Source organism: Cornus florida, unplaced genomic scaffold, assembly GCF_030987335.1.
Source record: "Cornus florida cultivar Cherokee Brave unplaced genomic scaffold, ASM3098733v1 CherokeeBrave_3.0.0_Hap2_Chr10, whole genome shotgun sequence".
In the NCBI taxonomy this organism is placed as follows: Eukaryota; Viridiplantae; Streptophyta; class Magnoliopsida; order Cornales; family Cornaceae; genus Cornus; species Cornus florida.
The window spans coordinates 104,936,662-104,953,830 of NW_026775580.1; the positions used below are offsets into that span (position 1 = coordinate 104,936,662).

Below are 17,169 nucleotides of genomic sequence, written 5' to 3' on the forward strand. Positions count from 1 at the left end.
ATCTTGACTCAGTTCAAGATATGGTAATGGGCAGTTCTGGTGTCTTAAAATTTCATGACACAGGCATACAAAATGTTGCATCTTTAGACCAACAATCACAAATTAAAAGATCATGTAGCATAACAGTGTTGATCTTTCAACCAATCCTCCCATGCATTTACTACTGTACGAGGGCAGCGTCTTCACTATTACCTTACCTATTTCATTTTCGTTCATGGCTTATCAGTGCATAGTCCCATCTTTCTTGCTCTAAATTTTGGGTGGCGGTTAGTCACGGATCATTATTGCAATTACAGAACTGGGCATATTGGGATTCATGCATTTCACCACCATTTAAGTACATCCCGATACCATGTCTTTTTCAATCATATGACATGATGCATACATCTTACCTATGCCGCAGCATGCTGCAATTGAGAAAATTATAAGCTTTCGTCTCTAACATATCTCCTACTAGAAAGGTCAAAATAATTTTGTCAGCAAAAGTTCTGTTGTGTTGATGGTAGCTAGGTTTCTAAAGAAGCCATGGCATTGTTCTTTTTAGGAACTTAGGATGAAGTTTTGTGAATTGTTATTCGGCTTGGGCATTCCTTGTTGGTCAGTACAATTGGGTCCAGCTAATACTTGTACAATTGTTTGAATTTTTGGTATGTGGCCCAAGCGAAGCCTAGTCCTAAAATTTGGTCTGATGTGCTTCATTATGTTTTTGCTGTTTAGTTTATGCATTAACTTGTAGTAATTTTTCTTGGGGTTTCAAGTCTGATCTAATGACTTATGTGTGAATCTGTGATTCATGTGCACAAGAGTGGAATAAGACTTCCTGCAAATTGGAAAGAGAGGTCTTAACACCAGCTTGGTACTGTCAAATAGTCTTAGGGATACTTTAAAATTAGCATAAGTAACAGTGAATTAAAAGACGATTAAGTGTAAGTAGTGTTGCGTTTAGAATTAGTTACAGGATTTTTAGCTTGACCTGCTGCAGCGCTTGTTATATATTGCAGATGAGGATCACATAGTGAAATTAGACATTGATTTATCTTCCAACCAATGCTGAGGTTGGGCGAGGAGTGTTAGGATGACTAAGTTTAGCAGTTAGCTTCGCATAAGTGAAAGGAAGTGTACATGCACCAGCTACGTACTATTGTCAACTATAAGCTCAACCTGGCGAATTCTTAATTGATCTTTAAATGAATTATGAGTCTTCCATGGAAAGCTTGGGCATGGTACAAGCTCGTTCAATCTGATTGAATACATGATGAAGTTGTTAGTTTGTTTCTTTTCACCATGCATTGTTGTATACTAAATATATGTAACTCGATAACAGTAGGATTTCTGCTACCCGGCAGAGGGGTATTCTGGAGGAAATGCAATTTTTAATTTTTAATGAGAGCTGGAGGGTGAGGAGTATTTTGACCTATTTCTAGGAGATTTTGCTGTTTTCCTTGTTAAATTTGCTACCATCATTTCCTGTACTTTTGGATGATCAAAATGCACACTTTATTTGACTCAAGCTGTGCTCTTATTGCCTTTTTTTTTTTGTTTTTAAACTCTCTGATTCATTTTTCATGTTATCATGTTATTATGATGGTGGAGTTGGCAATGGCTTACTGCCTTTAGTCTCATATCAATCTCTTGATTGGTTTCATGTATATTCATGTTATGTTTGGCTGCACTGAATCGGTACCTTAGATTTGGGACTGGAGAAAATTTAGTTCAAACTTTATAATAAAATTTCTCCAATCCCAAATATGGGATGCCGATTCGGTGCTGCCAAACATTGCATCAGTTCTTCATACATCCCTTGAAAAATGATGTTAAAGATTTTCATAAAATGGTCTCTGCCCGACTGCTCATTAACTTATTATAACATCAGAAACCTTTTTGCTTGTTTGAAAGTACAATCAAATACACATCCACCTTATATTCTTGCTCCCACCAAGGTTCGGACACTTGCCCTTGTACCGTTTATGCAAGTAATCGTATCTTGGAACCTTGCTTTTGCATTTTGAATCATGATCTCGTATGATGCCTGTGGCCCCTTTGTACCGCATCTAGTGAGTAATGTCATGTTGCAGTTGTTAAAAGCTCCTGTATTCTATTCTTCAATCTATCTTTTGGAACTTTATAGTACAAATGATATCGTTTTTGAATAACTTCTTCTCTATAATTATTACGTCATCTTTTGAAAGGGTAATTATATAGTAGAGTGCTAAAACTTCAATATTCTCCTTTCAATATGGACATATGGTAAAATCCAGATTCAGACAATCTAGTCTTAGTCCACTATGGTGCTTTTAAGTTTTGTTTTGTGGTGGGCCCACCCCAGTGAAGCTGAAACCCAACCAGTCTTAATTAATCCGGAATGGTGCCATTACATTATTTTTTATTATTATATGTCTAAGTGTATGGATGATGGTTCGGTCACTGAAACTGGAAATTCTTTTTTGTCTTATATGTGCCTTGGGAATTTTCACCAAAAAATATATGGATCCCTTTGATTACGTGTAAGAAAAACAAAAAAAAAAGATTATGGGAGCATTTTTCAACCCTCATCATAGTTTATGTTTTTTCTTTCAAATTATTATTAAAAATTTAGAAGCGTGTGGAAAGGAACTTCAAAAGCTTTAAGTAAGGCATCTTTCTTGATTTGTGAAAATTATACCATAAATATTAGAAAAAAAATAAAGTACTTGTAGCACTTTTTTATTGTTGAAGTGCTAAAATAGGATTTATCTATTTCCAAAGTCTTTGGATTTTTCCCACCAACAATATGTAAAATATTTGGTCGAAGACAGAAGAGGTTAGAGACGCAATGAGAGCCGTGGAGTGTTTATTCCGTTTTTTTCTCTTATTTTTTTATTTGTGGTCTATTTTGATCCAGCAGAATGCTTCTTGATGTGTACTCCGTATTAATTTGGTGATTTAATAAAATCTGAGCTTGCTTACCAAACTTACGGTCATCAGATAATATTTTCCCCCAATAATTTATGGGAAGAGAAGTAATTTAGCAATAATTATGCTTAAGTTATTTGTGAGACTAATGTGGTAGATTTTTTTTTTGAGTACTCACAAAAGTCAAGTGATTTTATTTACTTATTTTTTTTATATGTTCGGGTAAGAAACTCATCCCCACATATCTGTTTAAAAACTTAAACCATATAAAAGAACTTAGTAACGCTTGTGCAACTTAAAACGAAAACATGATCCTACGAATCTGCGACACAAAATATGTAAACGCAATTTTTGCTCCTATTTTTAAATTTTTTGCTAAATGGCAGCGATACCAAACATGGCCTAAAGGTCAAAAGTGAAGAGTCAATTCTATTCAATGTTTCTGCCTTCAATTTTACATTACATTTCTACTCTTCCAATTTAAATTGAAGATTATAATTGGGATTCAATTATTTGGTTGGTCAAAATTTAACTACTCCACCTTTCAACTTTACGCTAGAGAAAAAAAAAAAAAAAAAATCTTTCAACTTAATATTGTGGCTCGCGTCGCACCACGTGATGAAGTGGAAAGAACCAACTAACTTTAGACCCATAACAGAAAAAACAGAGTCCTGTCGTTAAGAATCTAGACTCGGTCATCTCTCTTTCTTCCTATTTCATAGTTACCAACAAAATCCTAACAAAACACATAGCTCGCACAAAAAAAATCATAAGTGATCGAGACTAAAATTTTCAAATTCATCAATAATAAAAAATAAAAAAATTTAAAAAAAAAAAAAAAACAATTAAGGGTGTAAAGATTGCAGGGAACGAAGCAAATGATATACAGAAAGCAGGGGAGAGCAATAGTTCCTCCTCTGCAGAATCAACCCCTAAGCAATTTGTGGGTTTGCAGATTGAGTCACCGTACATTGGCGGTGGTGCCGCCACTAAAGATGCCGTGCTCCACCACGCGCCCACCACCTTGCTGGTGCATGGTGACGAAGGAGACTACCCTCCTGTCCATAACTTCCAGAGTGCCAAAAATATATGTTACGTAGAGTCGGTAAAGTTATGGTCTATTGCAGGTCCAATTGCTTTCAATATTCTCTGCAATTACGGGGTTAACTCTTTTACAAATATCTTTGTTGGACATATTGGAGATGTCGAGCTCTCTTCAGTTGCCATTTCTTTATCTGTTATTGCAAATTTCTCATTTGGATTCTTGGTTAGTTCTTCTCAATTTCTACACACACATAATACACCTCTTCTGACTTTTAATCTGATTATTTTGGGAATGAAATACCTAAAACACTCTTCATATATATATATATACTCATTTCCTGGAATATCATCATCATTGTTATCATCATTGCCTTAATAATCATTTCCACGAATACATTTTTTCCTATAAACTCTACCTTCACTTACAATCTCAATTCTAAAATTATCAAATTTGAGCTTTCCACAAAAAGCTCCATAGAATTAATCAAAATCTAAACCATCAAAATGAACTTTCTTCAACACAATCGGCAATTAAAAGTAAAATTTAAAATTGAATAATGATTCTCAGACCTCTAGCCGAGAATCTTATCTAATCCATCATGGGATAAAAATTTATCGGTTAGGATTTTCGACTAGACTATTAGGTCTGAATAGTATTGTCCTTTCAACTTAGAAGGACATATGAACCTTCTCTTTGTGAAATGAACACTACATTGTCCATAATTCTGATTTTATTCTGACAAACAATCCAGAAAGATGCATAGATTGTACTATGAGCATCTAGTGGAGTTCATATAGGCAATTATATTTTGCTTAATATGTTTTTCCATAAAAAAATCTGTATATTTTAAGCATAATCAATGTTGTGATGACTAAAGTTGAGTGAGTATCTCTTAACCTGTTGCACAAAATCACAGATGGGCATGGGAAGTGCATTGGAGACTATATGCGGACAGGCATTTGGTGCCGGACGCATAGATATGCTCGGGGTTTACATGCAAAGGTCATGGATAATCCTAGTTGTGGCCTGCTTCTGCATATTGCCGCTTTACATATATGCCACTCCAATCCTAAAGCTCTTAGGCCAACGCGACGACATTGCTGAATTTGCAGGCAAATTCACCATCCAAGTCATCCCTCAAATGTTTTCGCTTGCCATCAACTTCCCCACACAGAAGTTTCTGCAAGCTCAAAGTAAGGTCGCGGCTCTAGCGTGGATTGGTTTCGTGGCTCTGTTGCTTCACATTGTTGTGCTGCATCTGTTCATTAGTGTGTTTGGGTGGGGCACAGCCGGTGCTGCCGCAGCTTATGACTTATCGGCATGGGGGGTGGCCTTGGCTCAGGTTGCTTATATTGTTGGATGGTGCAAGGATAGTTGGATGGGACTGTCTTGGTTAGCCTTCAAGGAGCTTTGGGCCTTTGCAAGGCTCTCTGTGGCTTCAGCTGTCATGCTTTGCCTTGAGATTTGGTACTTTATGACCATCATTGTTCTCACTGGACATCTTGGGGACCCTGTTATTGCAGTTGGATCCCTTTCTATTTGGTAAGATCACAAAGCAATTCTACAATTTTTCCTAAGCATGAAAAAGATCGAATTCATCATCTGATACACACACACACACTCCCTCTCTCTCACACACACACACACGTGTGTGTGTGCTTAAAGCAGCTTTATTTTATTGTTTGAAAGATTCTATTCTAATTAAATTCTGTCAATGAGGCAATGCTGATGAGAACACACTGCGTTGAAGGAACAAAATCTTTCAGAAAGTGTAACATGTGCTGAGAAGTAATAGTACAAATGAAAAAAAATCACAGAAAGGACCATCATCTTATTGTCCCATTTAGTTCACACAATCACACACACATACATACGTACTTAAAGCAGCTTTATTTTACTGTTTGAAAGAGAATTTAAATGAAACTCACTGCACAAAAGGAGCAAAATCTATCAAAAGGGTAAAATGTGCTACAAATGAAGAATTGCGGAATGGATTATTAATTCAATCAAATATTTGGGAATCATTAATACACTTCCTAGTCTTTCTAATGAGAACCAATTCTTATGAGTAGTAATTAAAATTTTCATATTCCATCTTTATGGCACAATAAAATTTTATCTGCCTTGCCATAATTTATTTTCATTTCTGTGAATATTTATTTATTTATTTTGTTTACCTTTTGGTTTAATTTTTAATTTTTTTTGTTTCAGCATGAATTTGAATGGGTGGGAAGCCATGGTGTTTATTGGAATCAATGCAGCTATAGGGTAAAAAAAAAAAAAAAACTCATTGTTCTTATTCTTCTCCTGCATTATTGTTCTTCCCTATTCAAATGGTATCATATTTTCCTATGACAATTGATATGTTGGCATTGATTTATTTTCCTTTGCTGAAGAATTATTGTTCCAATAAAAAAATTTCGAGTAACTTTGTTCTTCTTCATTCTTCTTCCTAGTGTTCGGGTTTCTAATGAACTTGGAGCAGGACATCCCAGAGCTGCCAAGTATACAATCATCATCACAGTAACCGAATCTCTCCTTATTGGTATAATTTCCATGTGGATTATCATAGCAACAAGAAACCATTTTGCTGTCATCTTTACTGACAGCAAGGAGATGCAACAAGCCGTGGCTCGGTTGGCTTACCTTCTGGCTGTAACCATGGTGCTCAACAGCGTTCAGCCAGTTATATCAGGTGCCAATATTCACAACACAACCACACGGCCTAAACTGTCTTTGAAATAGAAAATCATACAATGTTAGTACCATTTTTCACAGGTGTAGCTATTGGAGGAGGGTGGCAAGGGCTGGTGGCTTACATTAATTTGGCTTGTTATTACATCATTGGTCTCCCTCTCGGGTTTCTTCTAGGTTACAAAACAAATTTAGGAGTTGATGTAATATACTAATCTTGTTCACCAAGTTTAACCTTGACAATTTAGGTTTTTTTTTTTCAACTAGCTTAGATGCTAATGGTGTTGTGTGTCTAGGGGATTTGGATGGGCATGATATTTGGTACTTTTCTGCAAACAATGATCCTATTGTTCATTACATGGAAAACAAACTGGAATGAGGAGGTAATATTTAATTATTACTATAATAAGACCTAATTTTAGTATGTTTACCACAAGATTATCCAGATTTTGGTCGTGCCATTTACTATACATTGGCTAGCATGTGGCAGCATACTGCACATAGCATACATTATAATATTATATACAATATATGAAAATATATACTCTTCTCTCATTTGTGAGCCTTTTCATGGCTTTTAAACTTTGAATTGCAGGTAGCACAAGCATCCGAACGAATTAAGCAGTGGGGCGGGCACGGATGAAGGATCTGTACTGTGTAAAAACCAGCTATCTTTTGACCAACTGGAACTGCCACTGTATTATTACAAGTGCCTCACTAGATTTAATTAGGTGTCACAGGTAACCAGGGTTTTGCCCCGACCCCCCTTGCAAAACGCCCCCTCCACGCGAGTCGGATAAAGCTCGGGTTTTCAAGTCATAGTGTAGTCTTTTGCCCCTCGTACTAATTTTTTCTTTTCTTTTTCCCCCTTTCTGTAAAGGGAATGACCAGATTTGCTCTGATAAGAAGAAGATGATAAATACCCTACCATAGAGAGGAATCTTTGTATTATATGGAGTGACTTCTTACCCAATTTGGACACACGCTAGTGCATATTCTCATACTCACTGTGACTGGAGATTTATCAAAATTAATACATTGGATAAAATTTAATGTACTGGTTTGGAAGTTTAGAAATCTAATATATATGTATAGACTGTGCAGTGATTATTCTGCCATTTTTATTGGATTTTCGACCGAGTATTCGCCTATTCGGACATATTGATATTGTATTTGTAAATTGTCATTTGGTATGATTATGATATCTACTGATGAGTGCTCTTACGACATTAGATTATGAATATTGTTTTGCACATGAGGTTGTTTGTGTGTGTGTGGACATAATTTGAGCTCTAGTATGTGTTTTGGATGGTGAATTGTGTGTGTGTGGTTGGTCATTCATTTGGTATCGTCTTGAGGTTATCAAAGTCATATTGACCTTTCGGACCTAGTTTTGCTAATAAATTTGAATTAATATTTCTCTAATTTTAATTTTTAAGACATTAATTTCGTGCTGCGGAACATGACACTACTCTCATTTCCAGGTATAACTATTTCCAGAAGGACGTGTTTGGTTTAGTTTAGTTTACTTAAAATATATATTCTCTAAATGGCTATTTATTGATAGAAATGTCAATTTTACCTTCATCTATTTAATTTATTGTTTGTTGTTTTCTTATTGTTTTTCATGATATTTGGGATTTTTAATTTTATAATTAGTAAAATTTACGATTATAGTTGTTAAATATTTTATTATATTATACTACGGCAGGGGTACTCTAAAGGCACAGAGCAGATTTCGTAATTAATTTTTATGTATAGAACGAGTTGAGATAGGAGCACTCTTCATCCTGATTTTATTACTATTATTTTTTAACAGATCACATCCATCGTGATGACGCCTCTAATTATCTAATATGGTCTCCGTTAAGTAAGGATATTGGGAATGACATAGTAAAATACTAGATTCGAAAAGGCATGAGTATAATTTATTTATTTTTAAAAATATATTACAAAAACATGACTAAAAAAATGAAAATATAAAAATATAAATACAGATATGAACATGTATAATGAATTATATAAACGAAAAGTCCAAGACCAATAATTCAACTATACATATCTTATTTTTTTTTTTTTTATAATCAAATATTTGTAAAGGCATTTAAAGATACAAACAATAAAATAAATTTCCATTTTATGCAAATTGACACTAACCATAGAGCACTCAATAATTCACCACCAGACAATTAGCGGAAAAATTCTCTGGAGTGGCTCCAAAGGGAATCGTACTCCCTATCTCCAAAATTTGAGATGAGAGTCTTTTTTGCTCAGCTATCCCCTTGGGATTAACTATGAGTCTATGACATTAATAAATAAATAAATATATATATAATTGATTGTAAAAAATATAGAATTAGAATTGAAGAGTGAATAAAAAAATATTTAAAAAATGAATTAAACGATAAGCTAGACATGTCAAAATATATAAGATCGTTTTCGGGTTAATGATAAAAATAGGCCTATTTTATTGTCTAAATCTAAACCGCAAATAGAAGTAATTTGTAAAAAAAGGGTATGTAATAATTGGGGTATTATTCACGAATTTACTAACTAAGCGGAGCGGTGGACTAGATATAAAATTAATTAACATTATTTGTGAGTCGGACATATCAAACTAAAATTATGTGAGTGTAAAATTATGTGAGTAATGGATGACATAATTATCCTTGAATATTTTATCAATGCAATAAGCTTAAAAAAGTACTACAAATTTTTCTACAAAAATGGAATCAAATAAGACCCACTCTAGTATATTAGACCATTTAGTGTAAATTAAATCTAAAGCATAATAAACAACATCGAAGACACAACACCTAAGAAGCACGGATATAGATATGAGAAAAGAATACAACATGATACAGGGACGACGATATGACAAATTAAAAAAAAAAAGGGGGGGAGTAAATTATACAGACCTTCCCTATGATTTGACATAATTTTAGGGACCTCCCTTAGTTTATAAAATTACTTGAACCTCCCTTAAAAATGAAACTAACTTACACAGATCCCCTTTCCTAGTAATGGACAATCAGATGTACTAACAAATTTGTCTAATTTATTAAAATGCTCTCAAATTGTTATGATAAATGACTATAGTACCAAGTGCAGATATAGAGATGGGCTTTGGTGGGCTCAAACTCACCAAAAATATATGTGTGTATATATATATATTACTATAGCAAATTTTAGCCCAGCCAATATATATATTACTAGTATTATATTAGCCCACTTAATTTACAATTCTTGGACCTGCCAAAAAAAATAATATAAAAAATTATTATTACTATTAGCTCGGGGTGCAACTTGAGTTGCGTAACCCGAACCTAACTCGAGCCCAACCTGATTTTTCATGGGCTTGTGCAATCATTTTTACAATTAGGGTTGGGTTTGAGTTAAAAAATCTCAACTCGAATTTAATTAGAGTTAGGGTTGGGTTGAAGTGTTAGCAACCCGAACCAACCCGAACCCAAATTTAATATTATTTTCATATATATTTCTACTTTTAAATACATTATATATAATATTTAAACTATGATTACTTTTTTTATTTTCAACTTCTTTTGTTATATCTTAACTTAATGTATGTTAACATTTAGAAGATTTAATTTTCTAAAAATTTGTTTGTAATTTATTAAAAATCTACCAAAAAAAAAAAAAATTCTTTAAACTTTTTTTTTATTTAAAGGTAATTTAATCTAAAACTAATTCAAGATCATATTAAATTTTCGATGTAAGGATTAGCCATATGAGTAACCCGAATTAACCCGAACTTTTTACCCAGAATCTAAGTTCGAGTTGTAAGTCCGAATTTAAAAGTAGAATGATGAATTAGACTTGGGTTGGGTAGTTAAGGTTGAGAATAGGGTTAGGATTAGGGTTGGGTTTAAGTTTAACATTTCATATGGTGAGTTGGACTCAAGTTATTTCTCAAACCCGCCCAACCCACCCGAGTTGCAGCCCTAGTATTAACCCACCCAAATATTAACCCACTCCATTGACAATTCCTAGATCCGCCTTTGTATATATAGTATCCATATGTATATATGAGAGAGATGAGATGGACGAAGAATCATATGTTATAGTAATAAGCAAAACTCGTATATTGACTTGTGTTGACCGTAACAAAGGAAAATCCGTGTAGGTTAGTTTCATTTTTAGAAAAAGTTCGTGCAATTTATCGAAAAAAAAAAAAAAAAAGCGATGGGAGTACCACATGTTAAAATAAATATATATATAATAGATTATATTATTTATAAAAAGTTAATTGTGATATATATATATATTTTTAAATATTATGAATCTAATGCATTCAGAAGCATTTCATCTCTTAATACGCCATTTCTCGTATCTGGTGTTTAGGTATTCACCACAGACCTTTTCTCGTTTAAATATCGCCCTTAACTTACTTTAAAGCTATGCCATCCTAATATCAATATTCAAGAATGATAAATCATGAACCGTCAAATTCATTAATATATTATAAAGAAAGATTTTAAATATAATATTGGAGTTTGTTTCATAATACAATAAAATAACTATTACCGGTCATCACCAAATAGGCCTCAATTCACATACACTTACTAAGCATGGATGCGGACAATATGATATGACAAATTCTTAAAGAATATGATACAAATTTGCAATGGGATGACAATATATATTTATACCATCATTAAAAGTACAAAAAAAATTCGATCATTTTATTTTTTTATAATATCGATCATTTTATTTTTTTATAATATTACTATTATTCTTGTAATTCTATTGTCGCATGTGCTTAAGTTTGTGATGTTTTTTATAAAATATTTTTTTTAAAAATTAAATATTATTTATACCAATAAATATATAAAAACATTTCACTTACTAAAAGACTCCAAAAAATTGTATATCAATTACTAATAAAAATCCTATACTCTTAAAAGTTCTATACACAAAATTATTCTTATATATATGTGCGTAATTTATTTATTTATTTATGAACATCTCAACCCAAGTGCATCTACTAATAAAATTCTAATCTCTATCAACTACTCTTAAGAATTCTATTCACGTATAAATTTATTCATATATTTATTTTTGATCATTCGTAACTTCACGGTCATACAAACACTTCCGTTCATTATGTACTTTTTGGTATTATTAATATAAAAAATTATTTATTAATTGATATAAAAGGAGGTTTTAAAAGAATTTTTATAAAACTCTAACACAAATTACCTATTCATCTATTTTTTATGAGTTTTTTAATAAAGAAAATCTATTTATAACGAGGTTTTTAATAAAAAAATGTTTATTAATTGATACGGATAAAATTCAATGTTTTCAAAAAAAAAAAAAAAACGAAAAAGAAAAATTAAAAATATAGATACATTAGGATATGATATGTTATTTTTGTTAAATATTCAGCACTAAATATGAATGTATATATATATCATTTCTCATTTTATCAATGAAAATGGATTAGGAAGATGATGAAATACATTTTGTCATATTAATAGTTTTTATAAAAATAGTTTCAATAAAATTCTAAAAATTACCTAATAAAATCAATCACAATAAAATATTTATTAATTGATATAAAAAGAATAGTTATTTTTTATGGATAATTATCACAATATAACCACTCGGCCCAGTTATGATTATGTCATTATCAGGAGGACGCATGTCATCATACTATTAATCTAATAAACCAATAAATAGAGGCATGGATGAATGAGGAAGGTATACAGAAATTGAGAATTTTAGAAATTCAGAATTTAAGAGTAAAATACAGAAACTCTGCCAAAGAGTTTCAGTATTTTTTTATTTATATAAAAAAATATTTATTAACGGATATAAAAAGAGTTTTAATCTATACAATTATTAAATATGTAAAGAGTTTTAATATTTAAGTATTTACTTATTTATCTAAAAAAATATTTTATTAATTGATATGAAAATAGTTTTTATAAATAATAAAAAAAAAACTCTATAAAACTCTAAAATCTAACTAATAAAATTTAAATTAACATGTTCATCTATTTATTATTATAATTTTTTAATAAAAGAAAATGTAATTAAATAATAATTAGTAATATAGTTTTTATATATAAAAAAAACTCTATCAAACTCTAAAATATAACTAATAAAATTTAAATTAACCTATTTATCTATTTATTATTATGAATTTTTTAATAAAAGAAAATTTAATTAGACAAGAATTATTAATATAAAAATATTTATTAATTGATGTATAAAATAAAAAAAAAATTCTAAAGTTCTACCACAAATTAACTTTTATTATGAGTTTCTTAATAAAATTAAAACTAATTAGATAAGGATATATTTTTAAAAAATAAAATAATTTATATAAAACTCTATCACAAATTACCTATTTTATTATCAATAAAACTCTATCACACTGTCACACTAAACAAATATATATTTAAAGAGTTTCTATAAAATTCTAACACAAATTACTTATTTATCTATTTATTATGAGTTTTTTTTTTAATAAAAGAAAATATAATTAGACAAGTATTATTAATACAAAAAATTATTTATGAATTGATTTGGTTTTAAAAGAGTTTCTATAAAACACAAATTACCTATTTATCTATTTATTATAAATTTTTAATAAAATAAAATATATTTATTTATTTATTATGAGTTTTTTAATAAAATATATTTATTGATTAATACAAATATAATTCAATGTTTTATTTAATAAATTGTTGAAAATTTTGAAAACAAAAAACAAAAAAAGAAAAATTACAAATATAGATACTTTAGGATATGATATGTTCTTTTTGTTAAAAATTCGGCACTAAATATGAATGTATATGTATCATTATCATTTTATCAATGAAAAGGGATTAGGAAAATGATGAAATAAATTTTGTCATATTAATATTTTTTATAAAAATAATTTCTATAAAACTCTAAAAATTACCTAATAAAATCAATCACAATATAATATTTATTAATTGATAAAAAAAAATAATAGTTGTTTTGTATGAATAATTATCACAATATAACCAACCCGGGCCAATTGTGATTATGTCATTATGAGGAAGACACATGTCATCATCATATTAATCCAAGAAGCCTATAAATAAAGGTATTGAGGAAGGACGAAATGATAAAATTCTAGAAATCCAGAGTTTCAGTGGAAAATACAGAAACTCTGTCAATTCCAAGAGTTTTAGTATTTAAGTATTTATTTATTTATATATATATTTTTATTATTATTAATTGATATTAAAAATGTTTTATATATAAAAAAAACTATATAAAACTCTAAAATCAAACTAATAAAATTTAAATTAATCTATTAATCTATTTATTATTATGAATTTTTTAACAAAAGAAAATCTCTAACTTCTTCTTGATTCAAGTTTTATTATGAGTTTATCATTAAAAGGAAATCTAATTAGACAAGGATAAATGTAAAGAAAATAAAATAATTCCTATAAAATTTTATCACATAATTACCTATTATATTTTCTATAAACTCTATGACATTAGACTAGGATATATTTAAAGAAAATAAATTATAACCTAGGGTCTTCGAAAAAACCACAAACTCTATATAATAAATTTTTATATCAATTTCAATCTAATGTATGATTAGTATAATTGAATTTCTTTTGTAAATTTAAAATTATACTAAATTTCGAATTACCTAATACAATTCAAATTACAAATTACCTTATAAAATTCAAATATATATATATATATATATAAAATATTTTTAAGTATTACCTAATAAAATTCAAATTACAAATTACGTAATAAAATTTAAATTACGTAAAAGAATTTATTACTTTGCAAAAGTCAAATCTTTTAGTATTAAAATAAAAAAAAATATTAATTAATAAAAAAATATATAAATATTTTAGTATTAATATAAAAACCTAAAGGAATTTATTACTTTACAAAACTCAAACTCTACCACCAATTTCAAAATATTTCAGTATTTATTTATTAATATAAAAATATTTATTAATTAATATAAAAAGATTTGCAAAAAATTGTAATTTTTTGTAAGGTTTATTTTTACAAGCTTCAAATCAACAATTAGCAAAAAAAAAAAAAAAAAAATGAAAACAAAAATTCTATAAGTTACGAAACATTCACCACGTAACTAATTTAAATAATAGTTATTTATGTTATATGTATTATTATTAACATTTATTTATAATTTATTATAATTAATAAACAAAATTAGATTTAAGAGTTATATTGCATAGTTTGCATGGGTAAGTTTTGTACTAAATACTTAATTAGGCAAAAAAAAAAAAATTAAAAAAAGGTATTAAATTACTTATTGGAAAAAAAAGGTTTGTATTAAATCATGATATATATCTCAATATTTAAAAAATAAATAAATAAATAAAAGGGTTAAGTGCAAAAAAATCCCTCGCTATATAAAAATTGTGCAAGAAACAGCTCCACTAAAAATTAAGTGCATATAAATCCCTATATTATCAACCTTTTGAGCAAATTATTCCCTAAACATCAATTTTGACCATTTTTTTTTTTATTTATATAAAAATCCTAAAATGCCCTTGTTGATGTAAGGAAAAAAAAAAAAAAAAAAACAAAAACAAAAACAAAAAAGGAAAGAAAGCCTCTATTTTCCTTTCCCTCTCTAAACCGTCCGCAGCTCTCTTTCTCTCTCTACAACATAGAAGATCACCATACTTTTTCATCCCGTCTATTCCGGCTTCAACAAGAACCAATTAACTCTCGTTGAAAAATACTACTTTGATAAATAAATAAAATCTATGTATTATCGCCGTAAAATTACTCCTTTGATAAAAAATATATATATGTATTTAGGTAATTTCTAAAACAAATTGCTTAAAAAATAAATAATATTTAAAGATTATATATATATATATATAAATATATATATATATATATATATATATATATATATATATATATAACACAAAACTAACGCCACGAAATATTTAATTAGTGAAGATATGAAGAAAACAAACAATGATGGTGTTTATTTTGTGAAGGTTGAAATATAAAGATTATTGATATTCCCTTAAAGATAAGTATTTTCAATATGCACTGGTTCTATATACATACTTTTAGAATAAGATAAATGTTGTGTTGGTTTTATATGACCATGCACAAACTCAATTTTCCCCTATTGGTTGTTCATCAGTGCCTATGATTAGATGTTATCTTGATTGAGCCACAGTATCATTTTGATACGTCATAGGCTCATAGTTACATTCCAAAAATCAAAAAAATTAAATTATACAAACATTGTTATATAGACAATGCCTACTCCAATATGTTAGACACAGAAAGAGAGAGATAATGCTTCTAAAACCAGAGAGTTACAATGGGTGGATTGTATACATATTTTGCATCTCATAGATGTGTGTGTTATGTGACAAGATCAATAAACATATGGAAGTTGTCGAAAAAGAGAATATAGAGAGACAAACAAATATGAAAGTCGCTAGAAAGAGAGTCACACCGAAAAATGAAAACAAAGAGAGAAATAGAGGAGAGAGAGACCTTTTGAAAAAAGAAAAAATAAATTAGCAGAGAGAGGGGATATTTTGATTTTTTATTATTATATTTTATATATTTTTTATTTTATTATATGGGGTATTTTATACATTTCAATGGCTAAATTGACCTAATGTCCTTGTTTACACAAATTATAAAATGTAGGGGGGTTTTATGAACAACAGGGGGTTAATTGTACATTTTGTATATAATAGGTATTTTTTTTTTTTTTTTTTTTTTTTTTTTTTTTTTGCACTTAAGGAAAAATAAAATTTGAACTTTTATTAATAATTATAATATTATTGTTGAAAAAGTTATATTTTATTGTTCAAAAGTTATTAAAGATGTGGTTTAAGTATTTGAGAAAAATCGGATACGTGTTAAAAATAAAAAATAAAATTTAAAATTATGGATATGTATAAAAAGTATCATACCATATCTGATAAGGTTAAATCACTATTATAAAAAAGTTCCGACTCGATGTAAAAACTTATGTAACATATGTACTTAAATCAAGAATATAAAACTTTCACTAGAGTAAGTATTAATGTTATTAATTCATGATTGACAATCGCAGTGTCTCTTGCGATCGTGATGTAACATGCAACTAACTGAACCGAGTATTGGATCCTTATGAACCAGTCAAAGTATTATTTGCGATTGCTGTGTAACATATTTGAACAAATATTAATAGAAATTGACTGAACTAAATATCGGATCCTTAGGAACCATTTGATACATCGCTATAATAAATCAACTTATTATTATATGATGTTGTATTCTCAATTTAATTGCAGCTAATAACACTAATTAAAGTAAGCCATAACTTATTCCACTAATTTTCATGTGAAAACATCCATGTGTTGAGTGTCCTAAATTTTCTTTACCAAAAACCCCTCGACTATATTTAACCCACCACCAAGCCAACACCCTAGTTAATAAACCATGGTTAGTTTATGATGCCAGCTATAAATAAGTTCCTTGCCTTCATAAAAACCCTAACATTCTCATCCAAA

The 17,169-nt window shown here is 29.3% G+C and overlaps 1 protein-coding gene across 1 annotated transcript; it reads left to right on the forward strand.

Moving 5' to 3' along the window:
* Nucleotides 1–26: 26 nt before the first annotated feature.
* LOC132278320 (protein DETOXIFICATION 35-like) lies at nt 27–7,084 on the forward strand. Its single transcript, XM_059780116.1, has 7 exons — nt 27–63; nt 3,708–4,159; nt 4,854–5,479; nt 6,149–6,205; nt 6,394–6,632; nt 6,716–6,834; nt 6,928–7,084. The coding sequence occupies exons 1-7, from the start codon at nt 27–29 to the stop codon at nt 7,045–7,047; spliced, it is 1,650 nt and encodes a 549-aa protein (XP_059636099.1). The 3' UTR covers nt 7,048–7,084.
* Nucleotides 7,085–17,169: the final 10,085 nt, after the last annotated feature.